The 16754-nt window shown below is 35.7% G+C and overlaps 1 protein-coding gene across 7 annotated transcripts in view; it reads right to left on the reverse strand.

Annotated features, from left to right (window-relative positions):
* REPS1 (RALBP1 associated Eps domain containing 1) overlaps positions 1-16754 on the reverse strand; it is a 64457-nt gene that overhangs the window by 19786 nt on the left and 27917 nt on the right. For all 7 annotated transcript variants that reach the window (XM_014939563.1, XM_014939566.1, XM_014939562.1 and 4 more), the window contains exons 4-8: positions 11878-12031; positions 5182-5309; positions 4539-4701; positions 4086-4149; positions 3020-3174 (exon numbers count right to left, since the gene is read on the reverse strand). In XM_014939563.1, the coding sequence (XP_014795049.1) occupies positions 3020-3174; positions 4086-4149; positions 4539-4701; positions 5182-5309; positions 11878-12031 (664 nt within the window). The remainder of the gene's footprint in view (positions 1-3019; positions 3175-4085; positions 4150-4538; positions 4702-5181; positions 5310-11877; positions 12032-16754) is intronic.

A 16754-nucleotide genomic window follows, 5' to 3' on the forward strand; every position in this document is an offset into this window, starting at 1 on the left:
TGTTAAACACACACTCAATTCTCATTTCAGCAGTGGAACACTCCATAACTGAAGTAACTACTAGTGTTAAACACAAGGTCAAAGGATAAGGCTGAGAACTGCTGTGGACAGACCACGCAGATACCTGTAATTCAAGGAATTTTGCAAGTATCTACACAAAACGTGCAGAAGGCACCTATGGAAGACTTCAGAGTTCAGGTAATTAAGTTGTGTAAAGCACACAGCATGGCGGATTCTTTTTCCTACAAAGAAATGGCATTGCTGCAGCAGCCCAAACAAAAAAACAATTTCACAGAAAAGGAAAAAAAACTTGCTTCAAGTTTCGTAAAGGGTTGGGAGCTTTAATGGAGATAAAAATCTAGTTTAAAGGAAAATATTTACATTTATTTACATAACAGGAAGTGAGATTAGTACTCTTTTCAATTGCAGACAAAATTCTGCCAAATGCAGAATGCAGATGCTATCAAGAGCATTCAATTCATAAAATAAATCTATAAACACTTAGAAAAGTATCTGTACAACTGCATGACTTCATGCTCCCATTTTCATTCACTGCGGTTGTCTTCTACAGTCACTCTTACGCAGACAGATCTTGCTCATCCTGAAGAGCTGACATTATCTATCTACAAATACCACAACACAGCGTTAAATCATAACTGGAACTGCTGCAATCCAAATAATTCTTTGAAGTGTACGACCCAATTAAAAATACTGAGGTCATTCAATTAATTGTATTGTAGATTTACCACATGATTCTAAGAACTTAAAACATTTCTCTCCTGAGTCAGCAGAAAGACTTTAGCACCTCATTTAACTTTTTTTCTGTAGAGGTGTAGTGCTCTACCAGAAAAACGACCAACTCTATGAATGCTTTATTATACAATAGGTCTATGTCATGTGAGAGAAATACAAATCCCTGGTCATGAAATCAGATGTAGGACAAGACCAACACATTAACAGGTTTGGGAGACCTCAGTTGGTCACATAATAGATTTACAGGGGCTGATGAGGAAGAGGCTGCCAGAGCAGACCATGAGAGCTCTTCCCTCCGTCTGATGGAGACACAGAGAAGTATCAGGGGGCTCCCTGCACCCTTATCTGCTGGCCACCAGTTCAAAAATCAAAATGGAAAGAGACAGCAAGTTCCAAGCCCAGAGCAGAAGCATGGAAGACCAAAGGGAAAATTTCTAACAAAAGGACAGAGTTAATAAGAGTACTGTCAACACTTTTGAACTAAGTTTCTCATCTTGCACACTGGTTTAAAAAAAGACATTCAAGTAATTCACCTTGAACACTTTGAAAGTACGTTATTCACCCTGAGGCTTCAGTCAGCAGGAGATGACTAACAATCTCTTTACAAATGAAGTTGTATCTCATAAAAAAAGTGCACTCAAAAAGATACTCTGGTGCCGTATTTTTCAGTTTCTATTTCTGAGCAGGCTGCAGGAAGCAAGCTTTATTAAATACAGCTTTTATGGGAACCAAAAAGAAAAAAATATTACAGAATTTAAACTGGTTGATCTTTCTGGGCTGATTGTCAGTCTTTAAGTTGTCATGCATATTAGTCTGCGCATACTAGCTATGAATAACTTAATTTAGACTAAAATAGTAAATGTATATTGGTGAACTGGATTATTGTAACTGCAAGTAAAATCACATCAATAACTCCTCCTAAGGTCTTTTATTCAACATACAAGCTTCGGTGATAATTTGTGTTAGATGCTATAAAAGACAAGCTATTTCCAATACTAGTGGCCCAAATTAAGAAAAAAATGATACAAACCCCATTTTTTTACTACTTTTATAAGTAGCTTTTCTTCAAATTTAAGGACCACTTTGTACCCCATGAAAATAAGTTAATATTTGATATTAACAAAATCGCCTGTAAGATAAGAGTAATAAATAGACACGTGATACTTTTTGGTTTAATGTCTAATTTATAAAGTTTCCAGACAACCTCATCTAAACAATAAAAGCCTTGAAATCTACTACCAATAAAGGCAGTAGAAGATCAGGTACGTGTTTACTCATACTGAAAACACTTCAGTTGGAAAGGTTCTCTGAGGAGCCAAGATACTCCCACAGAAAATGCTTTAATAATTAAAGCCGAGGTAGTAAGAGCCACAGTATCTAGCTGAAGAACTCGTCAATAATTGCCAGATAAAAGTCTTTGACATCCTACAAACACAGTATGAAGAGATCCCCTTTGAAGTATTTAGTAAAAAGAAATAAAATTCTAGGAAATCATAGCAGCTGTGCACCCACAGCATAACCTGACTTTCCAAGCAAAGACTGATTGTTAAGTAGTAATCTAAAGCAGTTTTTAAACATTCAGATTTGTTTATCTGTTCTAAATAAAAAAAAGGAAGATGGCCACAAACACGCTGTTTTTAAGCGCCACTTTACATGGAACAGTAGTTTGCTTTTCGGAAGATGGCCACAAACATGCTGGTTTTAAGCACCACTTTACATGGAACAGTAGTTTGCTTTTCAGTTCTGGGACTGAGGTTTTGGTACACATTAACAAGCAGAACTCATACATTCAATGGTTTATCTGGGAGCATTCAAAGGTAAAGGACTACTACTTTTACACTACACAGTCCTACCTCTAGCATTGAATCTGGGAATATTTTCTAAGAACCTTCAAGACTTAGAAACTTACATCATATTTTCAGACATGAGGGTGAACAGGAAGCATATTCATTTGAAAGCAAGTTTGAAGTATAGCTGGATTGGGAATTTTGAACACAACAAGTGATCATGAATAAAATCCATACCGTGGCAATTTTGTTTTCCTTAACCTTTAAAGGACACAGGCAGCATTTCCAAATGCAATGGTCAATATGTGTACTCTTCCCAGATAACTCTTCCTGCACAGAAACAAGTACTACAGTTCTAAAAATTCCACAGTGCTTTACTGACTAATGTGTTACAGAAACCTTTAAATATCTGCTGGTATACTTTAACAACTACACCATGATTTGAAAATAGCAAAATTTATGTTGAAGCATGGTCTTACCCGTTGAGTCTTCCAAATCAATCAGTTTGGGCATTAAACTTTCAGGTAACTTTTCTGGCAAGTCATACCCATTTTTCCTAGCAACTACCAGATGAAATGCAGCACAAAACTCATCCAACGTCAGTGCACCATCTTTATCAAAATCTGACAGCTCCCTAGGAAGGAAAACTTAGTATAAATAAAATTTCTTCAAATTATTTTATTTCCAAAATACATACTTCTACTTGGAAAATCAAAAAAAATGCAGTTTATACTCCATTTCACCCTTTTAAACACTTTATATTAGCAGTCCATGCTTTACTCTTCAAAGATGAGCCTTCATTAATGCCATTTCTTAGAGCTTAAAGACCATTTAAACCTACTTTTATCTCTCCAGGTTTTTAATTCATTTAAGACAGCACTACACAATACATTTGGCCTCAGATTTTTGGCAAAGTCTACTCAAGAAACGATAATGCTGAGGCAAGGTGATTTATTTCAAATGGGAAAATACCTGAAGTAGAAATCATTACACTGAAAGAAATATCAAATCTGCCAAAGTGAGTCATTTAATGACAGCATGCAATGATGCAGAACAAATTCCAGAATCCAAAGAAAAACAAGCTTTGCACCAAGTCAAAGCTAAATTTGTCACCAAGTTCCAGTAAGTACATTTGAGAACATTTGCATCTGTACATTTAAACTAAGATTCAAATAAGTAAATACAGCATTTGAGAACATTTGCATCTGTACATTTGATTTAAACTAAGATTCAAATAAGTAAATACAGATAAGGAATTATTGGAATGTAAATGTATCTTCAACAATAAAAACCTCAAATTGCTTCTCACTCTGAAGTGTTTCAAAATTCCTCAAAAGCTCAAAATGCCTTCCAAATTGTGCCAGCTGTGACCCACTGAAGCCCACTAAAGTAATATTGGCATAAATATGAGTAGGACTGAACATATTAGAGTACTAGTGAAATTTCTCTTAATAGCACTTTCTAGTAAACAGATTATTAGACGACTGCTAGAGAGCTGTCATCTTTCCAAATAATTATCCCAAATAAAGACACATTAACACTTACCAAATATGAGAAAGTTCAAGAATAGGTAGTTTTGACTTAGTGAAAAATTCTTTAGCTGCAGATCCTGAAAAATTACAATAACAATTTTTCATATTTAAAGCAAGTTAAATCATAAGACTTAGAGCTATAGTAAAGAAGATGAGCTATTTAGCAAAAGTTTTGGGAAAAATGACACTACTGGGGTTAAAGGAAAAAGGCAAATTGGTTTCAAGTCCTTTCTTGGATTACACTGGAGTTTAACTAGACCATTATCAGTGACACTACTGGGGTTAAAAGAAGGAAAAAGGCAAATTGGTTTCAAGCCCTTTCTTGAATTACACTGGAGTTTAACTAGACCATTATCAGTAAAATTTAGAACTTCCTTCAAAATGGTATGCAAACCTCAGCACACAACAAAGTCTTTGTAACAGAACTGCTGCACCCACAATTATATTTTTTTAAAGAGTAACTTACCTGGTATAAATCCATTTAGATCAGGTTGAATGGTTTTAAACTGATTAACATAATACTGCCTTTGTTCATCAGTTATTTTCCAGGGGTCATCATAACTACTTGATTGCCTACGAATTTCATTTGCTGTTGTAGCTGATGCTACAGTTCGTACTGTTGTCTGGTCCTGAAATGAAATATTTTTCCTCAGTATTATCTACCTAAAATGCTTCTATGAATTCTCAACTTCTTGCCTTCAAAAAATAAAGCATAGTTAAATCTCACAGTAGTTTAACAACTGCAGGAAACTATCAGCAGATTGCATCTACAGGATAATGGCAGGGGATTTTTGCACACTGATACATATGGATAGGAATGACTGCAGATATGTAAGCAGGAAAAAAAAGGTACAACAAAATGCAAAAAAGCTAAACACATGTTTTAAAGCCATAATTTTTGACATTTTTTAAAATTAGTAGCTTTCAGTTAATCATTTCAAATGAAATCAACTCAATGAAACAAGTATCTGTTGGGTAAATAGCACTGAACACACTACAGCACAGATACACAGTAAACATTGGCAATGAAAATTATATTTAAAAAATAAAAGAAAGGATCGCAACATCAATCTGAATGAAGCAAATCAAATACCAATAAAGTGTCACACCTGGACAGAAGCAGGATGCATGGCTAAAAGAGCACTGGTTGGTGGGGTATCTGCAAAACTGACCCAATTTTCTTGATGGGGTGGTGGTGAATGGCCAGACCATATGGGATCACTAGAAGTAGATGAGCCTGAAAGTAGAAGAAACATTTCCTTTTCAAAAGACAACCTTGAAAACTGAGTAAGAACTATGGATATGGAAAGCCCTCAAAACCAAAATAATCCTGAAACACACGCTCCTGTCAGGGAGATACACACTTGTAGAACAGTGAAGAAAATGAAAACCAAATTGCACCAAGTTGACAAAGCTCACCTCCTGACAACTCACTCCTGTAGGTTTTTACCTTAGGTCAGCTTAAATCTGTACTAAAGAGAAGTGAGGAACAAGCTGATTGCAACATGTATAAAGTGTATATTGGGTTTTACCCATTTAATATGTTTTGAATGAGTTAATTAATACTCCACATTTTCACTTAACTGCACTGAGCAACACTTGTATGGACAAATTTAAAAGTGGCATACAATATTAGTATGCAACTGTATTATTAAACTTTTTTCTTTTTTAGGTTTTAGTTTGCCATTCAAAGAACAAAGCCTTGGAAACTCCTCTTACAAATCAGGCTTTTTGGCACAGATAATTTTTTTTTCTAAATTATTTCTAGACTAACTTAACTCAGTTGCTTAAAAACAGGCCAAGAATAATAAAACACATCTGTATAGAGTGCTGACATCTGCAGTGTTTTAACTATCTGGAACACAGTAATTGAGATTCACCCAGTCCCTTGTCACAATCTACTTCTGAAGTACTGCTGATGTTCAATGTCTTAATATTAAAATAACAATGAAGCAATTATAGAAAGATTTGGCCACCCACTGCTCTATGTACAAAGTCCTCAAAATTCTCTTCAACTGCACTTGTAAATTAAAAATTTAAGGAATTCAGATCAGAGGAAAACAAACCATCTAGAACAAGTTTAGAAGAATAACTCCATTCTCCTCTTTGACTTCTGAAAGAAACGCTGAACTCCTTAAATCTAAACAGCAGCTGTGACTGATGACTTTAATCTACTCTTCTTGCTCAACTAAATGCTTTCTCTTGAAATACATTAAATAAAATCATACTTAGATAGGAATTTCTGCCTCCTATGTAGAAGCAGATTTCCTTTTAAAAGGCAGGTCAACAACTTCTGAGTTTCTCCAAGCCCTCCACGCAATCCACAAACAAGAAAGATGACATTAACATCATCATTTTAATCCTACCACTAAGACCTAAATCGAAGCAATGAAACACAAGTATTGTAGACTAAATACCATCCCTATCAGAAGTCCACTTATATTTAAGCAAACTATTTATTAAGCTGACAAATATCAACAGTTTCAGGTTCGTGGAGACTGATGACACTACGAGTACACAATCTGCAGTGAAGGTAGTGTGAGAATCAGTGAGGCACACAGAGGGCTAACATCTAAAGGAACAGTAACATTGTTAGCATACAAATTGCTATATAGTATCTTCCAACATGCAAGTACTCTCTAATTCCATAAACGACCTTTTTCATAGGAGAAGGTAATGAAAGAAATGCTTATGACTGCTTTATCTTTGCTCTTCTGCTACATACAATAGCTGTAATTGTGCACAACACATTTAATCTTGAGTTATACAGAATAAAAATTGATATTTCCAAGGGGAGATTTTCTGAAGGAGCACTAAGGTCAAATATACAAAATTGAAAAGTTACATTATTTCTGAATTTCATCAAAATATGATAATACCACCAAGGGGTTTTAGGGGTTTGTTGTTTGGTGGGGTTTTTTGCTGGTTTGATTTTTGTTTCATTTTGTGGTTTTTGTTTATTTGTTTTGTTGTTTGGTTTTTTTTTTAAATTTGTCAGGGTTTTTTGTTTGTTTGTTTTCAAAGTTAGCTTTACTAGGATAAAAAGCCACTACTAACTACTCCTTTGTTCCTAAATACGCCTCCACTTCTGGAAGCCCCTGATGTGGCCTGGAGCTTCTAGTGACTTTATCCAAAATCGATAATAAAAGCCATGTGTTTGACAACACTTTTTACCTTGGGACTATTCATCAGGAGCTGCCCTAACTCTGAAACACTGAAAAGCTCTGTCTCCCTTGGGACAGGACCACAGAGAGTAAGATTCAGACAAGTCCTTCCCCTCTCTCCTATGGGCATGGCACACTCATATTTGACTTTTGATACAATGGCTCTCCCCTTCTCTGCCCCTCAGACACCGACATTATTACACTAACTTTATATATATTTACTCTGCTTTGACTTTACCCAACAAGTTGTCTTGGTGCAGCTCAATTTGTACCCCCCGTAGCACAGCGCCTCTTCCAAAGCAGTACTTTGGCAGTGATGGAGGTGCCAGTAGCACCAAACTGTCCCACCTTCAGAATATTTCACAAGTACTATGAGAACCATTTCCTTTCTGTTTAAATCATCCCAAGAAGAATAAACTTGGGATGATTCAGTGCTTCACTGTTCCTGTCACTCACTCTGTGATGCAACATTTTAGGACGTGCAGTGAGAAGGCTGAAGAACACTGAAGAACAATTACTTTACTAGTAACTGTGGACACCTGGAGCTCCACACATACTCATGGGCTGCCACCAGCCAGCAACTTAATTCCCAATCATTAGAACTGCATCTAATTGACATTTAAACTAGAGATAGTCACCACTCACTTTCTTCTCAAACTACAAAACCAGACTGGGAACGCTGAGGTAAAAGGAAAGGTAGAACAAAACTAGGTCACAGAGAAGACTTGGAACAATCAGTGTATTTTTATTTTATGATTTGCAACCCAATGAAGAAACAACCTCCAGTGGTCTCTGTGCATTTTCATCAATGAGAACACCATTAACAGCAATTTATATGGCCATAGACCTCAGACCAATTATCAGCTGGTGAAGTCTAATGCACTATCTTTAGTATGAAGATATAACTTGAATTCCTGTGGCTGCTCTATATCCTTCTCCTCCAGCCTGCCTGAATATCTTGCCAACACACTGATAACTTGTGGAAAACTATCTAGTTTCCTTTGGGATAAAAGTTAAGTCCTCACTTTAAGCTACAAATTTAAGTGTAAGAAATTGTCTATCTAGATAATATTTAAGCTTGTACTTTTCAATAACTGTACAAATGTGGGTTTACTTACAGAGAGGTAAACTTTCAACTAACTTAAAAAAACTAGCAAGAGCTCACCTTACCACCAATATGTGATGAAACAAAATCAGAAGGTAAGTACAATTTTAGCAATAAGACAATGCTGTAGAGCTCTTTCCTCCCTTAATAATCACATCCAGGTAAAAAATAATTTTTAACATGTAATAAGGCAATTGTCAACAGTTACTGAAGCAGTGACTAGGAGACAAAGGACTATTCAGTCCACTGCAAGCAGAGTAAATACCTCAGGACTCTAAAGATGCAAGGGAACTGTTAGTACAGTAAACATGTTCCATTTCTGTCCATCAAGTTTTCTGGCTCTTGATTTCATGAGCTGCAGCAAAATCTCTCCCAATGAGGACAAGAAATAAGTGCAGCTTACGGCTGCAAGTTCTCAGACATCAAAACACAACTTTGATGTAAAGCTAAAGAAATCTAACAGAGGTCCTATGACTGAACAGAATACCTCAGATTTTTTACCAGTTTGAAATCATTATTTGGATACTACCAACGTAAATAGTCTGCTTTGCTTCCAGTTCAAACAGATTACAAGGTAGTAAAAGACAATTTCTAGCCCCTATTCTGACATGCTACTCAACTATCATTTGAAGTGGGGAAGGGATTCTTTCTCCCAACTTTGTCACAGTCAGCATCCTTCCGGCAGCTGAAGCTGTGGTGCAAAATGAGCTGAAAAGGTAAAAGTATGAAGTATTTTTTTCTTTCTCTCTTGTAACTATAGGAACAGAAAGCTCTCATCTCATATACAAATCTGTTTCCTACAAGAGGTTTGGTCATCCACTGCACTATTCTATGAAGACTGATCCAGAGATGCAAGCCAGAACTCAGACATAATATGATTTTTTAACAGATTTATCTTAAACTGTTAAATCAAAGACACACAGAAGACGTGAGAGACTCAGGTTTTAATAGAATTGACTCTGACATTTAAGGATGAGACCTGAAGGAACTATAAACGTCATTCTGCACAGGTGATCAATGTCTGTCACTGAACTTTAAATTCCTGATATTAAAGTAAAATATATGCACACCTTTTGGGGCTTTGTAAAAAGGCTTGAAGAAAGATGGTAACAAACCTTGGATTCTGATTTCATATGTGTAAGCATATGTGTAAGACTGACCTAGTGTTGACAGTCCCTCAGAGTCCAGCTGCTTATGAAGCATCACTAACACTATCCTAACTGAATTACTAACACAGTTGCAAAAGAAAAAAATTGTAAAAAATAAATTCTTTTGCTCTGTTGAGATGAAAACAGGTTTTCTTCCTCAAGAAATTGAACTACAGCTTTAAGTTATGCTTAAGACTTCTGATACAAGACAAAGTGTAAAATATTTTTAAAAACTGCTATTGAGTCATTATCTAATAATTATTCTGCAGCCCAAGTTGACACAGAAAACACTATTTAATTTTGTTCACGGTGGGAGTATGTTGATGCAATAGAGAGTCCTATACATAAGTCAGAATCATCTTTTTTAAACATACCTTTCTCAAAACAAAAAAAAAATGTTGATTTTTGTCCTTCTGGTTTAAGGCAACATGCTGTTTATTATTAGACCTATCAGAAACATTTTCATACTTTAGGTTCCATGCTTTCAGTTGAAGCAATATTTCACATGATGTGAAATACAAGCAGAGAGACCTGGGTTCTTATTTTTCTTGGATCACAAGTGAAATGATGTAGTCCTGCCTTAAACCCCTACTGAAATAATATCACATACTTGCAAGTTACCTGATTTCTCAATAACATCTTGCACTGGAACCAAGACAAGCTTACAAAGCTGATTTTAAGAAAAATAGTCAACAGTCTGTCTGGTTCTACCTAAACGTCAGCAGAACATTCTTCTACAAAATGCTATCCTTAAAAAGTAGGCTCAAGATAGGAAAAAAGAATGATGAACTGTCTAAACCAGCTGAAATTCAAAGGAATAATTAATCACCTGCAGTGCCAAAGAATCACCCACAGTGATTCAGGATGACAATTTTTGTTAAACTAATATATAAAAACCCCACTCTAATCTTAGCATTGGCAGAACAGACAAACCTTCTATAACAGTATCTCCAAATTACTTTAAACACACTATGAATGTGTTTCAGTGTGGAATATAAAATCAATTAATATTGAGCTAGTTCAGAATATTTTCAGACAACTACTGAAAAAAATTATCCACTAGACAGCCCATGGAAAGCACTGCCAAACTGAAATATTAAAATAGAGTTCTAATACCATGTTAAGAGGACAATATTGAACTCCTCAACAGTAAGAATAGTTCACATACTTTCCCGGAATCCCTGACTTCGCAATTTAGAATAACGTCACAAGTTAGAAATCATTTACCAGACAAACTTGTATTTCAGCTTGCATGAAAAGCAAATCAACCAAACTATGCAAGAAAAAAAGTCAAGAACTTGACTGCTGTGAGATTACAATACCTGGACTGAACCCTTAGAAGTGATTACATATGCAATGAACAGACTACTAATATATATTTTTTTATTCTAAATTTACTGTCACTTACCAGCAAACAATGTCCAGGACATTGGCATAAACCCCTGCCTACAAACCACTTCACTTCTAAAATAAGTTTTATTTCCTTATCCAACCAATTCTAACAACAGATTCCCTGGTCCTCCATGGATGTTTCTATCTACCAGACGACAATAAATTAAAAAGGTAACAGATCAATTTTAGAACGTTTCTATCTACCGGACGACAAATTAAAAAGGTAACAGATCAATTTTAGAATATCACAACTGAAATAAACCAACCAAACAGTTTAATCTGAATCTACAGACTACAAAATGCAACATACTATTTATCAGTATGATCAAAACCAGAACCTGAATTAGAATTGCTCCACTGTTCTCATATTTATTGTCTATCAGATATCAGAAAAGAAAATAGAACTTTTTGAAGTATGAGTTAAAGGGGAAAGCTTTTTAAATCCAAATACAGTGATCTCCAACAACAAAGGATGAAAAGCTGTACTGAAACAAGTGGTTCTACCTCAACAGACTGGAGACACAGTAGCTTCAGTTCTGTTTACATAAACTTTCAGGAAAGCTAAAAAAAAAAAACTCTTAAAGAGAATTAGTTCTTCTGACAATTCTAATCTACCAGAAACATAATTCAAACAAACAATACATTATCTGCTGCTTTCCCTTGAGCTTCCCACGTTTTTGGGTATACTAACAGTCCCTGCACAATTTCAATATGATGTCAGTTTTGTATCAGAAAACATTCCACTGGGAAACCTTCATACTCTCTTTCCCTCCCCCCAAACTCTAAGCATTTCCAATACCCCACTAAGAAGCAGATCCACCACGTGCAAGACCACAGATTCCACAGTGCTGCCATCAACGTGAACATTTGAATCTGCAAGAAAGTTTCCAGGATTGGAAAACACAAAGATAAACTTCCCTAAGCTTATTTAATATAGTTATTTAAGAATTCCACAACTTTGGGTTACAGCTGAAGCAGAACAGAAGAAGTTTATACCTGGTTGTGCTTCACTAAATGGAGCCCAAAAAGGCCCAGGTCCAGCAAGAGGTCGTTCATTATTCCCTCCGCTGGGATGGCGGTTGTGCTTCCTCCATGTATGTGGAGAGGTTGGTGGGGATTGCTGTGGTGAAACAACTGGAGATGTGGACTCCTAATAAAACAAAGGAACCTTTTAAGTGCTTTACTAAATAACTAAATACATAAAAGCCTATCTAAAACCATTATTTCTAGGAACAAACATCACTGCAGTTAAAGTCTCATTTTAGAGAGTGAAAAATTTAGTACTTAGTAAAACGAGGGAACAGAAGTCAGGTACAGTATGACTCACACTGGACGCATTCACTTCAAACAACATAATCTAATATATTTTTAACTTGGCATTCTTAAAACACCAGCAATGCCAAGTTAAATGACTTAGCTACAAAGGAAACTAGATTATAAGACTTAGTTTCACTTGTGATAAAAGTTACATTTGAACCCAGGTCTCAAAAGGAAAGTACAACGAATTTTCATCAAGTGATTCACAATCAGTTATTTTCATCTAAAAAACAAATCAGAATTAGACACCAAAAAAAAATAAAATCACAAGACAGGCCACATTACTTTTTTATTTTTTAATACACAAAAACATAGATGTGATTTTTTTAAAGAATGATGCCATCTGGGATATATTTCTCTGCTGTACAAATTACAAGGTAGTTTTGCCCTAACTTTAAGGCTCAAGATTCTCTTTAATCCCACATTGTACTATATTTTCCCTGAACAGGTAGGAAAACAAAATCACATGTGCGATTTCTACCTGTTTCATGAGACATTCAGATGACCAGATTATTCCATTCCAAATAAAATACAACAGAAAAATTCATATCATACAAAGTATCTATACAGTAGAAAGTAATTTCCTCTCTATACCTATGAATTTCCTGTTTGCCAGATTTCTCAGTTTGAATTAAACTGTATTAGTGAAAACCAGTACAAGAAAGCAAAGCTTGAACTCTCAAGTTTCCTGAAAAGTAAAAACAAAGCTAACAATCCCAAAATCCGTTTCAGCAGTAGACACACAAAAAAATGTGGTACTCCATATTAACAACTCTTAATATATTACCAAGTACCAGCAGCCAGACTGTCTGTAAGCTTCCATGATTCCCAAGAGTGAACTGGTTTACTTTGCCAAACAATCACAGGTCATTATGCTTTTTAATCAATATTAAATCTGCAGAAGTCTAAGAACCAATAAGAAAGAGCCATAAACAAGCTTTTCTACATGTAAAGTACATACATGCATCCTAGCAAAAATGTTTTAGGGCCATGATGATTGGTTACTTTCTAATATGTTGATGTAAACCTTCACTTTTCCCCCCTTCCTCTGATCCTCTTATTTTCTGGGACACAGGGATGGCCTGGTTTAATCTACAATTCAAGTATTTTCTGAAAGTTCTGACCATTTAGTCAGATTTCTTTAAATAAGTTCCTATGCCACAAGATTTTGAATTTTCTATTCAAACCATTTAAATGATGCCCATATGTATTGGCAAAGAGTACTAGAAAGTGGCTCGGACAACTACTAATTTGCTTCAACTTCTAATTCAGGGACCAGCTGATTGCACAAAGTCACTGTTTTTCCACAGCATCACCAGCTCAAGATTTTTTTGTTGCTGTTACGTGCCTTTGTGAAATTTGCCTGGACACTCCTCCTCTCAGCATCTCACTCGACAAGAAAGCTTATTTTAGATGACAGTACATTCTTACCCTTACAGGTAAATGGAGGCAAGAGGGGAAAGAGGGTATGCAGAATGCCACTTGCAGGCTGGAAGCTGGAACCGAGGTGGAATGATTAGTCTGCTTAGTGTAGTGCAGTAAGTGCTAGGAGAACCATCATGATGCATCACTGAAATCAATGAAAAGCTTCCTCTTGTTGGCTTTTATACAAGCCATCTTTTATCAAACAAGATTTGAAGGACGTTTGAATTTTTAGACCAAATACCACGAGTAAACCCAGGGAAAGCTATGCTTAGTCACAGACACTATTCATTTACTCCAGTACTCCTACTCTGCTAAGTCAGATGGTCCAGAAAGACACAGAAAAAAAAAAACCTGAGGCAGACAAACAAATGATAGTCTGCCTAAAGGAAACCACTCACTACTTCTAGTAACTGCATATGAACATTAAAACTTGTGACACGCAGGCCTCATGAAGCAGCCTTGCCTTCCTTAGGGAAGCTCACAACTGTCACTACTCAGTAAGACTCTAACACTTGGCCTTATGCTCAAGACACAGGAAAAATTTGTAAATATGATCCTCAACTTCAGTTGTTTTAAATGCTTACTTTACATGTGGCTCATACGATTCTGTAAAGCATGTAATAATGGTAATCAGATCATCAGAAGCACAAGCATAATAATTAACTTTGTTCTCAATGTTCCAGTCAATGTTATATCAGAATTCTGAACATTTACAGATTTCCCACAATTGATTTGGAGCTTCAGCTTACAGACTCCAAAATTATTTAATGCAAAAGCACGTCACCAACTCTGATGTCATAAAGCTTTTGGAAGAGGGACAAGTCACATCTTCAGCTTTGCTTTATTACAAAACACATGTTCCCAAAAGCAATTTAAACCAAATTTAGACAGCATTACTCTGACACCATCTTTCCCCTTTGCAATCGCAGTCACTGTCATACACCACTCGTGGCATTCACTGATGTACCTTACTAGAATCTTAGGAGAACTAAACTCAATTATTTATATATTCATATGTGTGTGTGCGTGCATGTGTGTGTAACAGCTTAGCCAAATACTGGTAGGTGATGTAGCTGTAAAGAAGGAAGATGCAAGCCAGAAAAGACTGGGGAGGATGCAGGACTGTAGAAACACTGACTCAGATTCAAAAGAAGTCATCAAAACCCACAATGAGCAGGGATTTATTGAAACTGTAATTACATACTGGTTCATTCACCCCTTATATATAGGTTAACATCAACTATATACCTGCCTTTGCAGTGGGTGAGAAGCTTCCATTTTCATGTACTCATGCTTAGAAAATACGGTTTGTTGTACAGAGATGGCACCTCAATTTTGCATTGAGCTTCACATTTTAGTAAACAGACAGTATGTACATCAGGACCACTTCTGTTCCTCAGCTGCTACCTAACTCCCATAAACTCAGAGCGTTTTGAGAGTTTATGAGTGTACGTCGCAGCTGAGGAAGTAGGGTTGTTCACTCATCTGTTTAATCTATTAAAGAAACTAATTTTGAAAGCCTGAAATAGCCAGGATGAGATTTTTTTCTGAGAACTTTAGGGTACAGAACCTAACTTAATTGCTTTTCAAAATCCTAACATGTAACTACTACAACAGTTTGCCTAATTTGGATTACTCAGCGATATTGAATTTCACCAATTTTAACAGAAATCTCTCTCAGAACTTTCACAATTTTACTCACCATCTGCAAACTGTACTTGATGTATCACTTATTAGATCAGCTACTATTAAAATCTTATCTTGATAAACTGCTTTAGCACTTTCAATGCAATTATATTTAAACATATACAACACTAGCTTTTAAATTCTCTCCAAACAAACCTCAGTAAAAATCATAGCAATTACAACGTTCTGGGTTTTACTATCTTAAAACATTTGTTTTTCTTCTTCATGTTATTCCAGAAAATGGATCTAAATAAAGGCATGTTGGTGTAAATAGTTAATAACTATTTACCATTTTCATGTTAAATCAAACTGCTGAGAACATTCTTCTCAATAACTAATAAAAAGATAAGGTTATCGCTAACAGGCAAAAATTAAGTAAACCTTCTTAATTAAAAAGATCTACATTAAAGAAATTGTAAACAACCATGATTTTTGTCAAACTGGAATTATGAAACCAAGACACTACAAAGGACTTAGAACTTGGGAAAATTTTTGGATTGACAAGCAGTTACTAAAAATAGTAGATTAATTAAAAAAGGTGATATAATAGACAGCTCTAGAAGAAGAGCCTTAGTGAAGGTAAGTCAAACTGGAGTATGTGCTCATCAAGTGAGATGATAAACCTTTTTCTGGATCTCACATCTCAGGCCAGAAGAAAGCCTCCTAAGGAGAATTCCAGAGACAAGGAAGCCAGACACAGTATCCAAAGGGTAGCTCTAAGGGTGTTGCAATCCAGGTCCTGATACCATGCAGCCTGAGTTAAGAGTCAGGGAACAGATCCATCATGAAGAAAGATGATGCTAGAGATGGTAATTGCATTGCAGAACCCATGTTTTTGTAATCAATTAAGCATTCATACTGAAGAACAAAATAGTCCAAGGTTCAATGTGAACTTCTCCACATGCAGCATTGCACATTTTTAGAGAAGAGGGGATGTGGTTCTACCAATTACAAACTTTTTAGTCTGACCTCAACAGTTTGAAAGGTTTTGAAAAAAATAATAATTAGAACCTAGGCTAAAAACACAAAGACAAAAGGAATCAATCACAGCATGGGAAATTTTTATTTAAGGTGGCTGGTATTATTTTTGTGACTTTCTAGACAAAGGAACTGCACTACATTTAACCTGAACCTTAGCATACTTCAGTGGGTTGCCACAAAAGATAATTCCAACAACGTGGAGATTAATACAAGAACCTAAGGCTATGGAAGGAACAAAAGTGGATTGTATTAGAATGGGAACTATGGGAATCAAGGGAAGTTTTTAATAATGCTCCTGAATGGCTGATTTGGATGACTCAATTTGATACTTTAGGTAATTGTTTATGCACACTAAATCACATGCTGATCAATTCTGACAACAAATACAAGGAGGCATCAGACAGATGGATTCCTTTCAGGACATTGGTAACAATAAATTATCAAGTTTTAAAACATAAAATACA

Source organism: Calidris pugnax, unplaced genomic scaffold, assembly GCF_001431845.1.
Source record: "Calidris pugnax isolate Ruff unplaced genomic scaffold, ASM143184v1 scaffold57, whole genome shotgun sequence".
Classification (NCBI taxonomy): Eukaryota; Metazoa; Chordata; class Aves; order Charadriiformes; family Scolopacidae; genus Calidris; species Calidris pugnax.